At 34.9% G+C, this 21,069-nt stretch overlaps 2 protein-coding genes and 1 long non-coding RNA gene across 4 annotated transcripts; 1 reads left to right on the top strand and 2 right to left on the bottom strand.

Annotated features, from left to right (window-relative positions):
- Positions 1-1,867: 1,867 nt before the first annotated feature.
- On the bottom strand, positions 1,868-15,534 carry LOC103850723 (2-hydroxy-6-oxo-2,4-heptadienoate hydrolase). Its single transcript, XM_018656356.2, has 5 exons — positions 7,527-15,534; positions 2,525-2,652; positions 2,353-2,445; positions 2,196-2,263; positions 1,868-2,123 (listed from the first exon to the last, which is right to left on the bottom strand). Exons 1-5 carry the CDS (start codon positions 8,053-8,055, stop codon positions 2,006-2,008), a joined length of 936 nt encoding a protein of 311 aa, XP_018511872.1. The 5' UTR covers positions 8,056-15,534; the 3' UTR covers positions 1,868-2,005.
- Positions 15,523-16,949, top strand: LOC103850722 (non-specific lipid-transfer protein-like protein At5g64080). Its single transcript, XM_009127509.2, has 3 exons — positions 15,523-16,034; positions 16,229-16,258; positions 16,622-16,949. Exons 1-3 carry the CDS (start codon positions 15,701-15,703, stop codon positions 16,774-16,776), a joined length of 519 nt encoding a protein of 172 aa, XP_009125757.1. The 5' UTR covers positions 15,523-15,700; the 3' UTR covers positions 16,777-16,949.
- Positions 16,357-20,998, bottom strand: LOC108870835. Of its 2 annotated transcripts, XR_004455372.1 has the most exons (3): positions 19,925-20,998; positions 19,469-19,845; positions 16,357-19,357 (listed from the first exon to the last, which is right to left on the bottom strand). It is a non-coding gene; the product is annotated as an uncharacterized LOC108870835 (long non-coding RNA). The 2 variants fall into 2 exon arrangements; XR_004455371.1 differs by having other exon boundaries at positions 18,105-19,845.
- Between the last annotated feature and the right edge of the window lie 71 nt (positions 20,999-21,069).

Below are 21,069 nucleotides of genomic sequence, written 5' to 3'. Positions count from 1 at the left end.
CCAATATAGTTCAGCCAATATAGTGATATGGATATGAACCAATACAAAAGCTAATTGTTTGCCACCAAGTCATAACATGTAATGTGTGTTTGGGTGAGATGAACGTGCGTGTGGATATATATGTAACTGAGAATGTGATCCGTAGGGCTGAAAACTTATTAAAAGGCGTCATAAATATGAAATAACACCAAAGCCTTGCAATATTTTGTTGGCATGAAATGTCACACGCTTTAGATTTTTTAATATGCTTGTGAAAGTTACAAAATATACATAAAACGAGCAATCGTACATAATGAACAAGCTCATTCATAGATGTGTACATATGTCCTAACGTACTGACTCATTGATTGTAGTTGTTCTCCATTTGGAATCTACAAACTATTGATTAAGAACCAAGACTTATTTTTGATTAAAACAAAAAAAAAATAACAAGTACTATGTGGTTGTATTTAGGGAAAATTAGAAAAAATAGAACAAGGACTATTGTATTTTTGGTCTATATTTCTAATTTTCCCTTGTATTTATTTAATTCTACTTAGTGGAAATATTTGAAATTTGAAAAGGGAAAAATAAAGATGAGATATGAGATAATTATGCATATGTATATATGTCGGATAAGTCAATTAAACTTAGTAAGCCCAAGTCGAATATAGTGTTAGCATATCCAATTATCCATTCGCCTCCATAACTTAACTTTTGACTTTTGAGGGTAAACGTAACAGTCTTTATTATGGGCAAATGTTGTATGCATGCCCACTTGGATCATGTCTTTCTCCTTTTCCCCTTTTTGGTCAAAATGTAAAAGTTGGAGCATACATATATATACACGAACCAAAAATAAAAGCATGAAACATGTTGATTATATTGAGTGGTTTCAAAATTGCGCTGAAAAGTTTTAAAGATGCGTTTCACATAGAAGGCATCCTAGTTTTATCGTAGAAGTTGCAATGAGCACAATTATAAGGTGACAACTAGACTGGTTAACAGCTACAATAATTGAAGATTTCTGTCGACAAGAGGTACTGAAAAGGACTAGGGAAAGCGACGTAAGTCCAATCAAAATATTAGATAAGGGTCCGTCTTCTTAAGTTGAATCTTCTTGTCCTCTGATCACTATATTCATCTGCATTCGACGTGTACCGTCAATTTATCATACCACAGGAGCTTCAATAATTATTAGTCCGCACAAGCAGCCAATACAACGTTAACGTAATTAATTCCTTTTTACTTATAACTACATCACCAACGCCTGAGCCAAAAAGTTGATAAAAGGCATAATCCACATATTGTAACCTAATTAATATAAATAAATAGTATGTCAAAGTCCTGAGAAGTGCCACTAAGTAGATTGGTTAAGCAACAAGCCAACAACATTAGTGAAATTTTAACATAAGGTTTTTCACTGTTTTTTAAGTAAAAGTCCTAACAGAATCAATGAGTATATTATTATAATTTACTCCGTCCGCCCCTACTGTATATATACATAATTTTTGGATAATTAGTTGGGTTTATTAATCATCACTAATCTTGTGAGGGACGTTGGTCTTATATTGCCGCCGACCGACCGACCAGCTTCTCATGGTGGCTAACCAATCTCTATACACAGTTTGGTCCCAGTTCTCTTGTCATGCATGCTTGTATAAAAGAGTCAACTTTTTGGAATCTTCCCTATATCATTCGAGCTCCACATATTATACAGCGAAAACTCAATCGAATAAACATTTTCCTCGAGAGTGTTTTCCTCAAACCCATTAATCAAAGATACAGCCCATTAAGAGAGATCTAGTTATGAAGTTGTCTTTGCCACTATTTGTTGTGGATTAAATCGCTTATGGTAGATCATTAATGTATGTTGTAAACAAAATAATCGCGTTTGTAATCCCCTCCTATGATGTTTGAATTTTCAATAACAAAGATAGACCATTCTTTCCAAATGCAGTAATGAAAAATAGTGTGAAAAGTTAGTTATCAATCTACATAAAAAAGAATAAATAAAAACAGTAGTTCACAAAGAGTCAATGAGAAAAGATTTCAAGTGCTTGAGGAACTCTTTAGACTTCTCCAAATTCACAGCATGTCCTGCCTTCTTGATCACAACTATCTCTGCATTGTCTCCTATATGTCTGTTGTTTACCACATTATAATTGGAAGTTGTTGTTTCACACAGTAAGAAAAAAGGTTAACTCTGAATTTACCTTTTCAATCTATAACCAAGTTCAAGTGGAAATATTTGATCTTCTTCTCCCCATATGATCAAAGATTTCTAAATTTAACAAACATTAAAAAACAATTTCACAGCAACTTCAACATCTACATAGCAAAAAGAAAGCTAAAGAAGTGTAGTTTCTGCACCTGTTTGATCCTAGGAAGATCTGAAAGTCTCCGATCTTTAAGTATTGATTTGATCAAATCTCTCTTCTCCTCTACATACTCCATACACATTACCTTCGCATCCAAAAAAACAAAAATCAACAAAACATAAACAAAACCACAAAATGCAAACAAAACAAGAAACACAACTTACATCTATAAAGTCCCAAAGAAAAAACGATGGAACACCTTTGATCGGCTTAACAAAAGAGAATCTTATAAGCTCCTTAAGCTTCTCCGGCGTCTGAGGAATCAAAATCCCAGTGGCTTCTTCAAGATTCGTGTTGAATAATGCCTATTTGTTCTCAAACCACACAAATAAAACGTGGGAAAAGAGAGTAATAAGTTAATAATAAGATAAATGGAGAAAGATCTAGAGAATTCTTGTTCTCTGTATAAATATGTAATGGTCCTCTTGTGTAATTTAAGTAAGTAAGAAATCAGTTTTCTACTTCATCTCTCTCTATCTTCTACTACCTCTCACTCATACGTTCTACACAAAAATATTCCTCTGTTTTCTTTTCTTTGAACAAGATCAAAAACAGAACAAGATCAAAAACAGAACAAGAGTAACATGAAGAAAACCTGCAATTTTCTGCAGTTTGCAACATGGTATCAGAGCTACTGCTGATCTCTGGAGCCTTGTTGAATAAGACTGAAGAAGCTTGAACAAGTCTGAACAAGAAAAGAACAAGACAGAACCAGAAAATTAAAAGAACAAGAAGGAAAGAAAAAGAACAAGGAGAAACACACATGGCGTCAAACCTTCAATCTTCACAACTTGTGGCTGTCTTTGAAGGAAATAACTATGAATTCTGGGCAGCTAGGATGAAGACAACTCTGATGAACAGAGAGCTTTGGGAAATAGTTGAAGAAGGACTCCCTGAACCACCATCTAGATCACCGGAGATGTCTGGAGCTGACTATGCAAAAGAGCTTGGAGACTGGCGATCCCGTAAGACGAAAGACACAGCAGCTCTACAACTCATTCAACTTGCTGTAGCTGATGTTGTCTTTGACAAAATTCTTTCTGCAACCTCAGCCAAGCAAGCATGGGAGCTACTTGAACATTCCTATCAAGGTAATGAAAAAGTAAAGATGGTTAGACTACAAGCCTTGAGAAGAGATTTTGAGAATCTGAAAATGAAGGAAGGAGAAAAGGTCAAGCCTTACTCTGAAAGAATCCAGGCTGTAGCTAATCAAATGAGAGCTCTAGGTGAAGGAAGATCAAACTTTGATTTGGTGGTTAAAATTCTAGCTTCTATGCCCAAGAGCTATGCTCCATTGTCATCACTGATGGAAGAAACTAAGGATCTCAAGACAGTAACCTTTGCTGAGTTGGTGGGATCTTTGGAAGCTCATGAAAAGAAGTTCTTCCCTGAAGATGAAGAAAATGGTGAAGGTGCATTTCATGCACGTTTTAGAAGCTTGAAAGTCAGAGACCATGGCAAGACAAGCTCATGGAAGACAAGCTATAAAGGAAAAGGGAAGAAGTGGTGTAGCTTCTGCAAGAAAGACAATCACAATGAAGATGTCTGCTATCTAAAGAATGGAAGAAATAAGCAAGACTTCAACAAAAACAAAGGTAGAAGTGAATGCTACAACTGTGGAAAGCCTGGTCACTTTTCAAGAGAATGCAGAAGCAAGAAACCAGAACAAGCACAAGTGTCTCATCAACAAGAAGAAGCAGAAGATAATCACTTGTTCACCGCAAGACAGGATGATCAAGAGTCATTTGAAGAGAACTTATGGCTCATTGATAGTGGGTGCACTAATCACATGACTCCAAACGAAAAGGTGTTCTCCAGAATCAACACAAACATCAAAGTTCCAATAAGAGTTGGTAATGGAGCTGTGTTGATGACCAAAGGAAAAGGAGACGTCGAAGTCATGACAAAGAAAGGCAAGAGAATCATTCGAGATGTTTTTCTTGTGCCAACACTTGCAAAGAATCTGTTAAGTGTCCCTCAGATGATTGAAAATGGATATCAAGTCACCTTTAAGAAAAGATGTTGCATCATACATGATGGTGCTGGAAGAAAGGTAGCTGAAGTGGAGATGGTGAACAAGAGCTTTCCCATCAAGTGGTCCTCAAGCCCTGAAACAGCAATGGTGGCAAAAAATGAAGCTGCAGAATTATGGCATCAAAGGCTTGGGCACACTGGTTACTCAAATCTGAAGATCTTGCAGTCAATGGATATGGTTCTGAATCTTCCCAAGTTCGTGGTGGAGAAGGAAGGTTGCGAGAGCTGTATTCTAAGCAAACATAGTCGTGATTCATTTCCAAAAGAATCAGAGACAAGAGCAACAAAGAAACTGGAGTTGATTCACAGTGATGTGTGTGGACCAATGCAGAGTTTATCAATCATAGGGAGCCGATATTTCCTCACATTCATTGATGATGCAACAAGGATGGTCTGGGTTTATTTCTTGAAGTCAAAATCAGAAGTCTTTCAAACCTTCAAGAAGTTCAAAAACCTTGTCGAAAATCAAGCTAGCTGCAAGATAAAGAAGATTAGATCAGATAGAGGATCTGAATATCGCTCTGGAGAATTTACAAAGTTTTTGGAAGATCATGGCATTGAAAGGCAGTTAACAGCAGCATATTCTCCACAACAAAATGGTGTCTCAGAAAGAAGAAACAGAAGCCTAGTGGAGATGGCAAGGGCCATGATCAAAGCTAAAGACTTACCAATGAAGTTCTGGGCAGAAGCTGTCCATACAGCAGCTTACATTCAGAACAGAATTCCAACCAAAGCACTTGAGAACAAGACGCCGCTTGAAGCTTGGAATGGAACAAAGCCATCAATGAATCATTTAAAGGTGTTTGGTTGTGTATGTTATGTACACATACCAGATGAAAAGAGAAAGAAGTGGGATGACAAGTCCAAGAAAGCAATCTTTGTTGGCTACAGCTCTCAAACTAAAGGCTACCGAGTCTATCTGCTGGAGGAAGATAAAATAGATGTTTCCAGAGATGTGATATTTGATGAAGGAAGCAAATGGGACTGGAAGCAAAAAGAAGTGAACAAACAATCTGTTGTATCTCTGGAACCAGATTGTAGACAAGAAGATCTAAGGGTTGGTGATTCAAGTTCTAGCGATGGTGAATCCAGAGGGAGAAGAATCATTCAGCCGGTGCCCTTTAATCTGGATCCTGACAGTCCAGAAAGCAGTTCAAGCCAGCCAAATAGAAGAACCAGATCAATGAATGATATCTTACGTACTGCTCCACACGTTGATGTTGAATCTGCTGAAGTATGTGAAGGATGTTACTTGAGTTTTGAAGAACCAGCAACATTCGAAGAAGCTGTAAAGCATACTGAGTGGAGACATGCTATGGAAGAAGAAATACACATGATCGAGAAGAACCAGACATGGCAATTGGTTAAAAGACCTGCAGACAAAAATGTGGTGGAAGTCAAGTGGATATTCAGGCTCAAAAAAAATGCAAAAGGAGATGTTGTGAAGCACAAAGCAAGGTTGGTGGCTAAGGGGTTTACTCAGCAGTATGGAGTTGATTATTTGGAGACTTTTGCCCCAGTTTCAAGACATGGAACTATCAGATTACTTCTTGCTGTTGCTGCTCAAAGAAAATGGGAATTATTTCAACTTGATGTCAAGTCTGCTTTTCTAAATGGAAAGCTAGAAGAAGAGATATATGCTGAGCAACCACCTGGGTTTGAAGAAGAAGGAAAGGGCGACTATGTTCTTCGTCTACACAAAGCTCTTTATGGTTTAAAGCAGGCACCTAGAACATGGTACAGCAGAATTGATGAGTTTTTCTTGCGAGAAAACTTTAAGAGAAGCGACAATGATCATGCCTTATACACAAAAGAAGCTCATGGAAAGATTTTGGTGGTGTGCATCTATGTGGACGATCTTATTGTCACTGGAGACGATAAGAAAATGGTGGATGATTTCAAGATGGCAATGAAGAATGAATTTGAGATGTCTGATCTAGGACTGTTGAACTATTTCTTGGGAATGGAGATTGTGCAGAGTGAAGAAGGAATTTTTCTATCCCAAGAATGCTATGCAAAGAAGCTGCTGGAGAAGTTCAACATGAAAGAATGCAAGATCATGAGAACACCATTGGCACCTCAAGGCAAGATTCAAGATGAAGAAGAAGAACTTGCTGATTCTAAAACTTATAGGAGCCTTGTGGGAGGTCTGCTGTATCTAACAGCTACTCGACCTGATCTGATGTTCTCTGCATCTTATTTGTCTAGGTATCTGAAGGAACCTAAAGCCAAGCATTTCAAGGAGGCAAAGAGAGTTCTCAGATACATCAAAGGGACAGCTGATATAGGATTGATGTTTTCTGCAGTCAAGGAGCCAAAGCTTGTTGGATATTCAGATAGTGATTGGGGAGGATGCAAAGAAGATCTAAAGTCAACAACTGGATATTGCTTTAGTATTGGGTCTGCAATATTCTCATGGAAAACCAGCAAGCAAGACACTATCGCTCAATCCACCGCTGAGGCAGAATACATGGCTTTGTGTGCAGCAACAAATCAAGCAATATGGCTAAGGCGTTTGCTTGAAGATTTGAAGTTCAACACTCAAGAGGGAGTTCCTATCTACTGTGACAGTCAATCAGCCATTGCAATTGGGAAAAATCCAGTCCATCATAGAAGAACCAAGCACATTCAAATCAAGTATCACTTTGTTAGAGAATCTGTGAAAAATGGAGACATCAAGCTGGAATATTGCAAGAGTGAAGAGCAGCTGGCTGATACACTCACTAAGGCATTGGGAGGACAGCCTTTTGAAAGGTTTCGTGTTCAACTTGGTTTGAGGAACAAAAAGGCAAGAGGGAGTGTTGAATAATGCCTATTTGTTCTCAAACCACACAAATAAAACGTGGGAAAAGAGAGTAATAAGTTAATAATAAGATAAATGGAGAAAGATCTAGAGAATTCTTGTTCTCTGTATAAATATGTAATGGTCCTCTTGTGTAATTTAAGTAAGTAAGAAATCAGTTTTCTACTTCATCTCTCTCTATCTTCTACTACCTCTCACTCATACGTTCTACACAAAAATATTCCTCTGTTTTCTTTTCTTTGAACAAGATCAAAAACAGAACAAGATCAAAAACAGAACAAGAGTAACATGAAGAAAACCTGCAATTTTCTGCAGTTTGCAACAATTCGGAACCTTAAACAATCCATCCTCCATATCTTTCTCCTCAAGGCAAACCCCGGCGCAGCATAGCACAATCTTCTCCACTTTCTCTGGAAACTGCGCCGCTAAACTGTACCCAACGAATCCACCGTAGCTGATCCCGACAATGCTCGTCCTCTGGACACCGTGCGCTTCCATTAGCCTCATCAGACATTGAGCCTGGAAAGATTCGGACCGGTTCGGTTCTGACGTGGAAGATAAACCGAAGAAGAGGAGGTCAGGGACGTAGACGTTGAACCGGCCCGTGAAAGCTCGGAGGTGTTCGCCGTATTGCCACATTGCGTTGGCTCCGAAGCCGTGGAGGAGGAGGAGGTTAGGTTTGGATCGGTTTGGAGATTTAGGGATCCAACAGTGCATTGACGTTGATGAGAGGGGATTGTCGTGGGAGAGATCGGTGGTGACGGAGCAGAGACCGGCGTTTAAGAATGATTGTTTGAATAACCAATCGCGCGATGCCGTGAAGCTGAAGCATCGCAACAGTTTCAGATGATCAAACATTTTTTCACAAAAAAAAAATATCGAAATGAAACAGAGGAGAAGAAAGGCGTGGTGATGAAACGGAAGAGAGACGAAGCTGTTTCAGTTATGTCGGAAACCCAAAATAAACGTGACTTATTGTCCGAACGTATAACTTACGTTATTACAGCAAAGGACATTTACGATTTTATATATTTGTATAAAACACCCTATCGATTGAGAAATTTAGAGGTAATAGGTTCGATGCCAGTCTGTACATATGTAACCATAATTAAATAAAACATAAAATCACTATAATCTCTTAGAGGTTTAATCATGAACTGAATAATTAAAAAAAATCTTTACTTTACATTCTGTATAAACACTAACTAAAACCATTTGTCTACTCTTATAATAATGACTAGGTTTGATCTGCACTGGTGTTTGTTTTTATAAAATAGACATACAATTTCTTCGGAACACAAAAATGTAATGATTGTACAAATATGCATTCATATGGATGTTTCTTCGATTTGCAATATATAATATTTGTAATAGATTGACAAATTTTTAATTGCGTGTGATTTGTTGATTTTTCATATTACAGTTGGATACAAAACCAATCAAAATAATATTTTATATAACATATTTGTCAATTAGTAATTTTTAAATATAGTAACCATTTATGACGTATTTATTTATAAATTAAAACACCAATTAGTATGTTTATGTATTTTATAAATTAATACTAATTATTATCTTTATGTATACTAATAAATCTGCATTTTCAAAATTAAATGTATTTCTGTTTTAATAAGATAGATAGATATGTCTCTAAGTTTTTTTTATGCCAAATAAAATAAACTCATATATTTATTTTTGAGAAAATATTAAATTGAAATTTATTTGTTGTATTCTTGTAATTCAAGTACATGTGTGAACTATATTAATCATTGCACTATTTAACATATATTTGGAAAATAACTTTATATGTTTTATTAAAAATATCTATAGTTTCTATTTTTTATGTGAAATGAAATAATAATACACATGAATATATAACATTTAAAGTTTGTAGTCATATTTTAAATAATTTTTTTTAAATTTTATTGTAAAATTTGGTTATAGAACAATCCAGTTAGAAACTAATTGTAAATTTGATACGTTTGGTTAGTTAATTAAATTTGGATAAAAATAATATAATAATTTATTTGTGGTTAATTAAGTAATAGTCATTAATTCAGTGGTGTAACTGTAATTATTAGGATGAAATAAGAGTTGTTCTAAAAAATACTTCAGTTTTAATAATATAAATAAACAATTAAAAACTTTAAATCCAAACTATTTTTACAAACTATTTTTTGTCCGACTTTGATCAACATCCGGTGTGAAAATAGTACACAATGGACTAGCAAAATTAAACTACACCAAAAGCAACTACATAACCCACTTCGACATATTTATTTGTCACTTTGTTGTACTTGTACTTTTATCATGCATTTAAAAAGTGAGAATATGAGAAGATCAGATTCAAACCTATTTGTCTTTCCCGGAAAACTTATTATTTATTTATACATTCAAATTCCAAAACGTAAAAGAACCAACAAGAAAGTGAAAACCATATCAAGAATTGTAAAAGAACCAACACCAACAATCAAAAGAAAAAAATAGAATCTTTTAAGCTTCTTCTTCATCAAACGAAGAATAATCAACAAGTTTCACCCCGTCTCTATGTGTTCCTCTTCCTCTTATGCTTCAACAAGTTTTTTCAAGCTTTGTTCTTCTTCCACCCACAAACTATGTTCTTCAAGTCCCTCAAGATCGTCGTCAGCCTTGTTCGCCAGTTCTTCTTGAAACCGCCTTGCTTTTTCTTCGTCCAACTTCTACCAATCCCATTGCTCTCCACACTCGATCTTGCCTTTTTTTCATTTTATGAGCCATAGTATTAAGTATGGAGTGATCTTTTCTTTCTTCCACCATCATCTTCCTTAGGGTGTCGTCTTCTTCATTCGTCCACTTAGACACATGTTTCTTCCTCGTCATATCATCAAACCTCTTACGCACTACAGACGTACTGTGTCCCACTTTCTCGGCTAGTTCTTCACAATCAATAGATAGATCCTTAGTATGACACCATAACAAAAGATCATCCTTGTTGTCCAGCTTGCTTTCTTCTCTCCAAGATCAACATGATTCTTTCATACCATGTTTTTTTCTTTCTTATGAATCGTTGGTAAGGGCATCGTCTTCCTCCTTAGTCCATCTTGACACACGTCTCTTACTTGTGAGCTCAAAAAACCTTGTAAGAACTGCTGACACGTTGCCACATCCCACTTCCACCGCAATATCTTCCCAATTTGGTAAGGGAAGCCTACCATGAGACCATAACTTCAAGTCTTGCTCATTAGTCCACCTGATAGTTTTCCTCTTTCTCTCTAATATTCACGCTAACCTTTCTCTCCAGTATCTTTCTTTCTTCTGAACTGAGAAGGAAAGATCTTTGAAAAAGGCACCGAAAATTTCAAGTGCTTTCATTATACGGTACATAATACGCTTCCAATAAACCAAAATGAACTGATAGTACATAACTGAAGAATTGTACCGGATAAGACCATAATGAACTGGTTTAATTGGATTATTAGGATTAGCTAATTATTCGTTTGGGTCTAGTGTATTAATTACTTCATTAAGTACCCAATTTGGTAAGGGAAGCCTACCATGAGACCGTAACTTCAAGTCTTGCTCATTAGTCCACCTGATATTGTTCCCCTTTCTCTCCAATATTCACGCTAACCTTTCTCTCCATTATCTTACTTTCTTCTGAACTGAGAAGGAAAGAAATAGCCACCGAAAATTTCAAGTGCTTCCATTATACGGTACATAATGCGCTTCCAATAAGCTAAAATGAACTGATAGTACATAACTGAAGAATTGTACCGGATTAGACCATAATGAACTGGTTTAATTGGATTATTAGGCCTAGCTAATTATTCGTTTGGGCCTAGTGTATTACTTCGTTAAGTACCCAATTTGGTAAGGAAAGCCTATCATGAGACCATAACTTCAAGTCTTGCTCATTAGTCCACCTGATATTGTTCTCCCTTTCTCTCTAATATCCACGATAACTTTTCTCTCCATTATATTTCTTTCTTCTGAGCTGAGAAGGAAATATCTTTGAAATAGGCACCGAGAATTTCAAGTGCTTCCATTATACGGTACATAATGCGCTTCCAATAAGCCAAAATGAACTGATAGTACATAACTGAAGAATTGTACCAGATTAGACCATAATGAAATTGTTTAATTGGATTATTAGGCCAAACTAATTATTCGTTTGGGCCTAGTATATTGCTTCGTTAAGTACCATAAAGTTTAATCAGACAACTTTACCGACTAATGGATTTGAGTTTTGCAAATTTCAAAACAGTAAATGTAAGATTTGTGCAATTTCTTTTGTTTATTTGTTATAAACACTATTGTCTTCCTTATTACACTTTTTTGTTTGGATTAATACTCTTGAATAACCAACTCTTCTTGTAAATAAATTATAGTTGTATATCTTTGGTTGCTTAAACATAGACTGTGATTTGTTTCTTCTCCTTGTGCACCTAGAATAATTGCATTTGCTTACCGGAGAGGTACTCAAAACTATGGACGTTAAAAAAAGACAACGCGGCATGGAGACAAAGTTTACTCCACAAAGCTCCGTTTAACTTTATTGTAAAGAGGAGTTCTTGAAATTGACCATTATAGGCTTCAATCTTTTCCTCTACTAGATTCTCTCTACAGATTTTAGTAGTGAAAGACTCAGATTCTTCACTTACAATGCAGAAACATCAGGCTTTTTACAAATAATTAATTCTACGGACACCAAAAAGAAGCTATGCTCGAAATAAGAAGCTCAAACCATGTATGTCATGCCGACCTGCATCAGATGGGGCTGGGGCACACTCAAATTTGCAATTCCTCTTCTGCATTTTTTCCTCAAGAATGCGTAAAAGTAATTAATAACTAACTTCTTGATGAACCACAAATCTTTTCTTGCTTTTATATCACCGTGTCCGAGTAGATACATGACCCCCCGATGCTTTGCCTTGGTTTATGAAGGCCAACTTCTCTCTCCAGGCTCTGCTCCGCTTCGGATACAAAGGAGTCAGACGACGCGTCAAAGGGATGGTGGTTTGTATGACCAGATGAAGTGTTCGTTTCCATGATTGGTTTGTTTAACTCAATGTACTCGGAGAGAAGAGGATCCCCCATCGAGTACATGCTTCCTTTGGGACCAATCACAACTCTAGTACCTGCAAAATCTTCATCCGAGTCCGAATCATGGTGCCCGTCGCTCTCCAGTGAACGTTCTTGAGCCTCTCTCCGTATAAACTTCTCCAGGCTCTCGATCAATAGCTGCTCGAATGCTTGGTGGTTCTCCTTTCTTGCGTCCTTGAAAACATATTGCCACATTGCTGTTTATCAGAAGTCTTGAGTCCGACTCACATTTGATCTGTCAGATCCCCAACTCCTTGCACTTAAGCAAGGCCGAACTCATTGCTAAAGCTTCTCCCATTAATGGTGAGTGAACCTGCTGCATAATTCGGAAAAGCTGAGTGATTCACCTTGTCTAGTGATGATCCAGCCCAGACCTGCAGTCATCGAGTCCACTCGCCACGCTGCATCAGATCGTAAGATAGTAGAGTTCTCCATCTGTGTTACAGGGGCAGGGGTCCTCCTGATTCGCATTCTCTAGCTGCCGCAATAGCTCTGGAAAGTGTGTCCATTCTCTAGCTGTCCTGATTCCCATTCTCTAGCTGCCGCAATAAAATCAGTTTCTAATTTCTATCTAACTCGTGAGTTTTTGGGTCGTGTCTCAGCATTCTTTGCCGTCTTGTTTTGGGCTCCAAGGACCGACCAATGCCTGCTTGAAATCTGCAGTGATAGTTAACCATATGTTACTCTCCAAAACCATCAACAGAAACAGTGTATTTGAAGTAATATGTGACAATAAAATAAGCCTAAATGTCATTATTGACCATTTAGATGCGACCAATCTTTGACATTTGGAACATTAAAAGCAGTATTTTGTTGGTTACTGATCAAGAACAAGTTTCTAAGTGTGATACCGAAGATTAAATAATGAAGAGATTCTAATAAAATCCATAGTCTGAGATTAGTTTTAGTTACCTGCAACAACTTCCTTGTTTCGTATAAGTGATTCTCTAGCAGTCTCTCGTCTCAAATAGGCTTTTACATTCTGTATAATAATTACTAGAGTTTGATCGTATGTGTGTTTGTTTTAGTAAAATAGACATACAATTTATTCACAACACAAAATATAGTGATTGTACAAATATCCATTCATATGGATTTTTGTTTGATTTTTAATATATAATATTTGTATAAAAATAATATAATAATTTATTTGTGGTTAACTAATTAATAGTCATTAGTTCAGTGGCGTCAATTGGAATTATTAAAATGAAAGAAGAGTTGTTTTAAAAAGTACTTCAGTTTTAATAATATAAGTAAACAATAACTACAATCGTCTCACATCTTGTATGCTAATTTTACAAACTATTTTTAACATCTGGTGTGAAAATAGTTCACAATGAACTAACAAAATTAAACTGCACCAAAAGCAACTACATAAACCACTTATACATATCCATTTGTCAATTTGTTGTACTTGTATTTGTATCATGCATTTCAAAAGTGAGAATATGAGAAGATCGGATTCAAACCTATTTCATGTCTTTCCGAAATTTTTTATTATTTATTTAGACATTCCAGTTCCAAGAAACTGTTTTCGAATCAAAAGAATCGTAAAAAAACCAATAGGATAGTGAAAACCCTATCAAGAATTGTAAAAGAACCAACACCAACAATAAAAAAGGTAGAATAGACAGATCCTTAGCATGACACCATAATCAATAGACGGATTCTTAATCAAACTAAGAAAAAAAAAACAAAAAAATTGAATCTTTTTAATCTTCTTCGTCGGACGAAGAGTAGGGGTCGAGGATCACCACCGCCGTATCTCGCCTTTCTTGTTCCAGATGCTCCTCTTCCACCCTCGCAGCAAGACTCGCTTCCACCTCCTTTGATTTCTCTTCTTCAGATTGAAGTCAGTCCCATCTCATCTTTCCCGTTTGAACCTTACCCTTTTTAAGCTTCTGCGTCATTCGTTTGAGCTTGGAATGATCTTTTCTATCCTTTAGCGTCAGTTGCTTGAGTAAATCACCTTCATCCCTCGTCCAGGTAGAAACTCTTTTCTTGGTTGTAAGTTGTAGAAACTTCGCACGAACTGCTTTGATGTCGTCATTGTGGACTGCTGCAGCCATGTCAGCCCATGTATGTGATGAGGAACTCCATAACTTGAGATCTTCCGCGGTGGTCCATCTCACATTCTTCTTCTTCTTCTCTCCACTAAGAAGATCAACACACTTCTTAGGTTCCATTTTATTTTATTTTATTTATTTCTTTCTTATGATTTTTATCTTGCTGACCCCTTTATATAACATTGCTGACAAATTAATTTTTCCCACACAAAAAATAGCTATTTATTAATTTATTTATTATTACTTAATATTTTTTCATTCAATTTACACATTTATTAAATCTTTTTTTTCTTTCTTATCACAAATAATTTTTCCGAAATATTCTTTTCTTTTTAATTAGATGACATTTTAGGATTGTCTATACATATTAAAAAAATACTTAATACTTAAATGGAGAGATTCGACGAAACTGTTCTAAGGTTAATTAGTTAAACCTTGATTAAACAGTTATTATGCTATGCCTATGTGGTGATCAGATTAGTACTAACGTAGGTGAAAAGATGGATCTTAATGTAATCCAATCATGTTCCAGATTGTTTTCTCAATGAATATATATGTACGTTACAAGTAACTAAGGATTTTGGTTTGCTTTCCACATTTTATATGTTTTTTTTAAATACTTTCTTTTTAAAACACAATTCACATTTTATATGTTTATTGTTACCTTTTGGTATTAAGTGATTGTATCTGAAAATTTTGGTTATCTAACCCTAAAAAGAGCTCAAACTTAAATTAATTCTTAGATATTTTTTTCTTTAGGATTTGTTGTATTTATGCTAATTACTAAATAGAATAAAACATAAATGATGATATTCTTGAGTTGTTTTGCCTAAACTTACAGCTATGTATATATTTTTAAAAGAGTTGTTTACTGTAGTCAAACATTAATATTTATACACTCAAACCCAAGATAGTTACAAAATAAAAAGATTGGAATACAGCAAGCACTGACACGAATACACGACGAATATGGTATGATAGCAAAAAAGTTTGAAAACGAAATACTACAATTTAAGGAAAGCGTGTGAAGAATATATTTTACTTGGACTTTCTCTTTGTTTCTACTTCAATATTCTTCCAATAAAGCAATTTTAGGTAATAAATCAATTATTCAAAATAAAACTCTTTAATGACAAATGTTGATTAACTTAAAGGATCAAATCAAATTAAAATGGTCAAGTTATTTCATTGAGATTCCCATAATAATCCACTAAACGCGTACGCGAAAACTACACCGTTTTAACATGACCTAAGATCAGACCTATATAAATAACACTACCCTTCTTCTCATTCTCTTACACATTTCTCTCTAAGTGATCAGACGAGTTAAAACAACAACAACAGATAATCAAACAATGGCCCTCTTCTCCGCCGCGCTTCCTCTCCTCCTCCTCTTCCTCTTTGTTTCCTCTCTTTCTGTTAACGGAAACACTGCACAGTCCGTCGAATGCTCCGCCATGATAATGACCTTGACGAAGTGTTTGCCTTTCGTGACGATCGGTAGTCAAGTGGAGAAGCCCGAGACCGCGTGTTGCTCTGTTATCAAAACCGTGCTCGACACGAAAGCTGAATGTCTGTGCGAAGGGTTGAAGAGCAGTGCCGCCGCGGGAATCAATCTGAACCTCACTAAAGCCGGTACTCTTCCCGATGCTTGCCAACTCAAAGCTCCTCCCATGCCTGCTTGTGCATGTAAGATTTTTCTTCATCATCTCTCAGAAGATCTTTTGTAGTTGTTCTTGTTGTATATAAATGAGGTTAGATCTATTGCTCTCCTCTAACCGTGATCTTTTGTTGTTGTTGTTGTTGTATATAATATTTTTGGTTAGATCTTGTGCTCTTCTCTAACAGAGATCTTTGTTGTTGTTGTTGTTGTTGTGTTGCAGTGTTTGCTAAACCCCCTGCTAGTGCGCCAGGTATATTCTCTTTCTCTTTGTTGATTTCATCGTAAATCAATCTTTAGTTTCTTTGGTCTTTTTTAATTTTATTTTGCATGCCATCTGAAAATATTTACTTTTGGATTAATAATCAAATTTCTTTTTTTTTTTTACCATTGTTATTTATTTTCATGGTTTGTGAAATTTCTGATTTTTTCACGCTTTGGATCTTTGGACTTCTCTTGCTTGAAGCATGTTTTGTTTCACTTTATTATAACAATAAAGTAGGGGAACTGTAAAGTCAATAGACATTACGATAAAAATGGTGTTAATGCATGTTGATGTATCAACTTTGACTATGTGTTTTGACTATCGTCTACTATGTTTTTTTTTTTGTAACAGCTCCAGTTCCTGCTGCTAGACCACTAAATGGATCGGGACCAGGTTCAAATTCTGCTCCAGCTCCAAGCCCTTCTCATAGTAACCATGGATCTTCAATCTCTGTCTTGTCACTTGCAATCAGCGGCGCATTGGTCATAATGTTCACCCGTATCTAACACCCCTATCATTTTTAGTTAAGAGTTTGCTTTTATCTTGTGAGTAACTATGGAGTTCTCTTGTTGAGACCGCTTATTTTTAGTTATGACATTATAAAGACTTGGTTATAATGTGTGCTCTGTCACACATCCTTCATTTTTATTATTTGAATTGAGCGATTATTATTTATAGATTTTGTCACATTTAATCACAATACCACACTGAATCATCTATCGAAAACTCAAACGAAATGAGGCAAATCAAGAGTTCGTTTGTAATCTTAGAGAGGAAGGAAAGGATCACCCCTATAATCCGGGTTAATTTTTAGCCTGCATGCGTAATAGATTTATAATTCACAAGGTGGTCTAAACAGTTGGTTCTTTTTGGGTAAGAAATTCAAAGATAATACTATTGATTATATTCAATGCATATAAATTATTAGTTCAAAGATAATAGTTAATTATATCCAATGCACATTAATTATTCAACTAGGCTATTATGCTATAAAACTTCTTAGTCTGTTACAGATTTCATTCTTAGTTTGCCCTTTATTTTTAGGATTAAATATTGAATACCAAACTTTAGAATTATATATACACATAAATATTAATAACTAGGATCGGCCCGCCCTACGGGCGGGATATGATTTACATATGATGTATATGTCTATATTATTGTATGTTTTCTTTGCATGTGTTTTATGTTAGGATATGAAAAAAAATGTATAATAATGTTTATGGTTGTTAAGATGTTTGGGGAAAATATGGTGTAGCTCTTATTGGTAGTGTGTTAGATTTGCTTTGGAACTCATATGTGTAAGTGTTGTTTGCTTTACTAAATGATGTGTGCGAGGAAATGATTACCAGAGGTCAACCGCATGAAAAATTAGATGTGGTGTGAGTGAGGTTGTATGCTTTCAAATTAATATGTGTTAATTTTGTTTAATCCTTACATAATAGTAGAAAAGAATTAATAAATTTTAAATAACTAAATAGGGGTAAACGATTAAACGGAACATTTAACATTTTTCTTAATTAATGTGAAAAAATTAGAACGACATCTAATCTGAAAAGGTTTAATATTATATAATACTGGTGTAATTTTTTTGTGTGAGTACAGTTTCAATGAAAAAATGGTCGGCTAATATATATTATAACCATGGGCGGATCTACATGAAGCAGGGAGGGGGCAGCTGCCCACAGTGAAATTTTAAAAATATTGAATATGTTACCAGAATAAAATTTTTAAAGCTGGCGTTATTGGCTACTGCCCCCACTAACTAAAAGTCTTTGCCCCGTTCATTTATGGTTTAGTCACGTTTTTAATTCGATCTTGTTTTGTTTTAAACTTTTTTTCTTTCCAACATAAATCATAAAACTATTTCCTAATTTACCTCTCCCATAAATGTCATTATTTTAATGATTTCCACATATTTTTGAATCTATGTCGGTATGTCCTATGATATATTGCTCGCATACTCTTCCATTTTTTTCTCGCATATTCTTTTTACCAAGTTTTATTTTAATCATTTAATTTAATTATCTATTATGTAAATATTTCTCAGAATGTATATTTACTTTAATGATATTAAAAATTAAAAAAATATATTATAATAGAAAATAAATTTTAAACTATATATATATATATATATATATATATATATATATATATATATTCTCAAAATTTTGTTTATGCAATAATAGTTCTTATTTAACAAAATTTGAACAGAATATGTTTTATATGAACAAATAATTGTAATAAGTATTTTTATTTTATATTTAAATAATATATGTCCCCACTATAAAAATATTCTAGATCTGCCACTGATTATCACAACTCCATTATAACAACTCCGTGAGCTTCATTTTGTGGTTGTTTAATTGTTTTGTTAAAATAATTTAGTTTAATGGCTAACTGTTAATATTTTTTATGGAATAAATAAATAAAATACGTTTTTTACAGTGGCATTAAAAAAACATCTATATATATGATGATATTTTAATAATCTCATAAAAATATATTAACCTTTTGACAAAAAAAATATATTAATCTTTTTATATATAAATGTTTTGTAATAGTTAGATATTATGTTTTACATTGAGGATAGAGATACATATATGAATATTGGATAGTAATATCTCATTTTTAACTCATAATTCTCTTTTCAAAACTGAAAAGCGAATTTATTTTGTTACTTTGAATCTCTAATGAATCATAAACCTAAGGATTATATTTAATGGATCATAAAGCAAAGGATTACTTTGAATCTCTAATGGATTATATTTAAAAATATATATATACTGAGCGCGGGTTTATAACTCTAATTTATAATAATAACTACGTTTATTTTTAGCAAATTTTAATGAGTTTTCAGAATTGTTGTGTATGTGAAAATATAAATTTAACCTACTTTTGTTTATATTTAAAACAATATATTTGAGAAATGTAACTCTAATTAGTAAAAATATCATATTTTAATAATTAAACCTGAGCATTACAAAAAATTTCAATATATTTCGACATCGGTTTATAATGTACGTGTATCATTGAAATTAACAGGATGTCTTCATGTCTTCACGCCTCTGTTTAGCTTCATAAGACCTGAAAGGGAGGATAACATTTTTTTAATCAGTAATATTCTCATGTACGATACAACAACAACAAAAAATATTATAAAAATCAAAGAGCAAAAGAGAAAGGAGGAGCTCTCACTTATCACAAATCTGACAGTATTTGCACCGACTGCATACAACAATTCAAGATACCATCACCGTACAACAATATGTGCAAGAAGTTTGCAAGTGGACAGCAAAAAAGTCCTCAGTTGTCGCAAAAGGAAAACAAACGAACATAAAAGATTGTAAATTATTTTATAGAAAGTAAAAATTACTTTATGCATTAGCAGCAGATCCTTAGAAGCATTCCCAGATAAATCAGATGTCCAGAAGCTTTTAGAGACTTTTTGGTAATTGTTTTCTTGATCATTACTTTCTTTTTTCTCTTTGTGCCATCTTCTTATTGACTTATTTGGTATATAAGATCCTCTGCTGCGCTTCGCCGTTAGTCACCATCGAAATATGCGAGCATAGCTGCAGTAACCATAGCTTTACATTCATCGTTTGCATTAAAAAATGATCATTTCTACATTTATAAAGTTGATTCAGTAACCTCAACAGAAACTGGCATGGTACTGTTCCAGGTTGTGTATGAAGCACACTTACTAAGCTTTCTATGATTCACTTTTGTTCTTAACATCCTAAACTTCTTTCCTCCGTTCTCTCTCGTTCAACACTGAACTGCAACTCAATGTTTCCTGACCTGTAACCTCGTATTATTTCCAAATCATCTTCGATTAGTGGCAACCAATTCTCTGCGTACTTCATGATGAGTGTGCATATAATCTCTGCTTTGACCCGTCTTGCGTTTATAGTTGTTACAACCGTCAAAAAGTGATCAAGTTGAAGGTTCGATATACAATGGTATATCTACATCTTCTGGTATGTCATGATTATCATTGCAGGCTTTCCAAGCAAGCAAGTCGCAGCAATGGTTGCCTCAAACCCACATGAATATACAGAACAATCAACAAACGGTTTTAAATTGCCTTATTCAAAATATGTCAAACAAAAATCTAAACAGTAAACTTGGTAATAAGGATTCAACATGACAGAAACATTAAAAAAAATATGACAGAACAATCAACGCACGGACTAAATATTCCTCATTTATAAAACGTCAAACAAATATCTAAATAGAAAAACTTGATAAGGCGGATTTAACACGCCGGAAAAAAAATTAAAATTATGAACGCAAGCTATGATACATAACAACCTGTGAATCCAGTATGAGCTTATCCACTCCCCTGAGTTCGCCACCGCCTCAAGACGTTCCTGGCCTCCCAGAAACGGATCAACCGCAATTCAACGGTGGAGGAGCATCGTCCGGTCTTCAAATCAGAAAGGAAAATTGATGCGCTAGCCAGTTCTCAGAAAATAAATTTAATGGTTGGTTTTGAGGGATTGAGGTGATGGTTTTCAGAGGAGGAAAACCAGACTCGCAAGACAGAACTTCACATTGATGGCTATATAGTGGTTGTTCGAGTTAAGAAGAGGTTAAATGGGATGAAACAGAAGCATTTTTTCGACTAATGAAGAAGAATCTCGACCGGCGTAATCGAATCCACCAATAGAAGAACCCTAAATTTCGATCAGACACGGTAGAGGAGATAAAGGTTACTCAATATTGGGCTCGGTCACTTGAGTAAAGCGTAAAGACCAAACTCAACTAAGCCCAATAAATGTCGCTGGTTACTT

The sequence above is a fragment of the Brassica rapa genome, chromosome A02 (assembly GCF_000309985.2).
Source record: "Brassica rapa cultivar Chiifu-401-42 chromosome A02, CAAS_Brap_v3.01, whole genome shotgun sequence".
NCBI classification, from domain to species: domain Eukaryota; kingdom Viridiplantae; phylum Streptophyta; class Magnoliopsida; order Brassicales; family Brassicaceae; genus Brassica; species Brassica rapa.
Note: the sequence above shows the minus strand (reverse complement) of the source record. Positions and strands in the feature narration are given on the sequence as shown.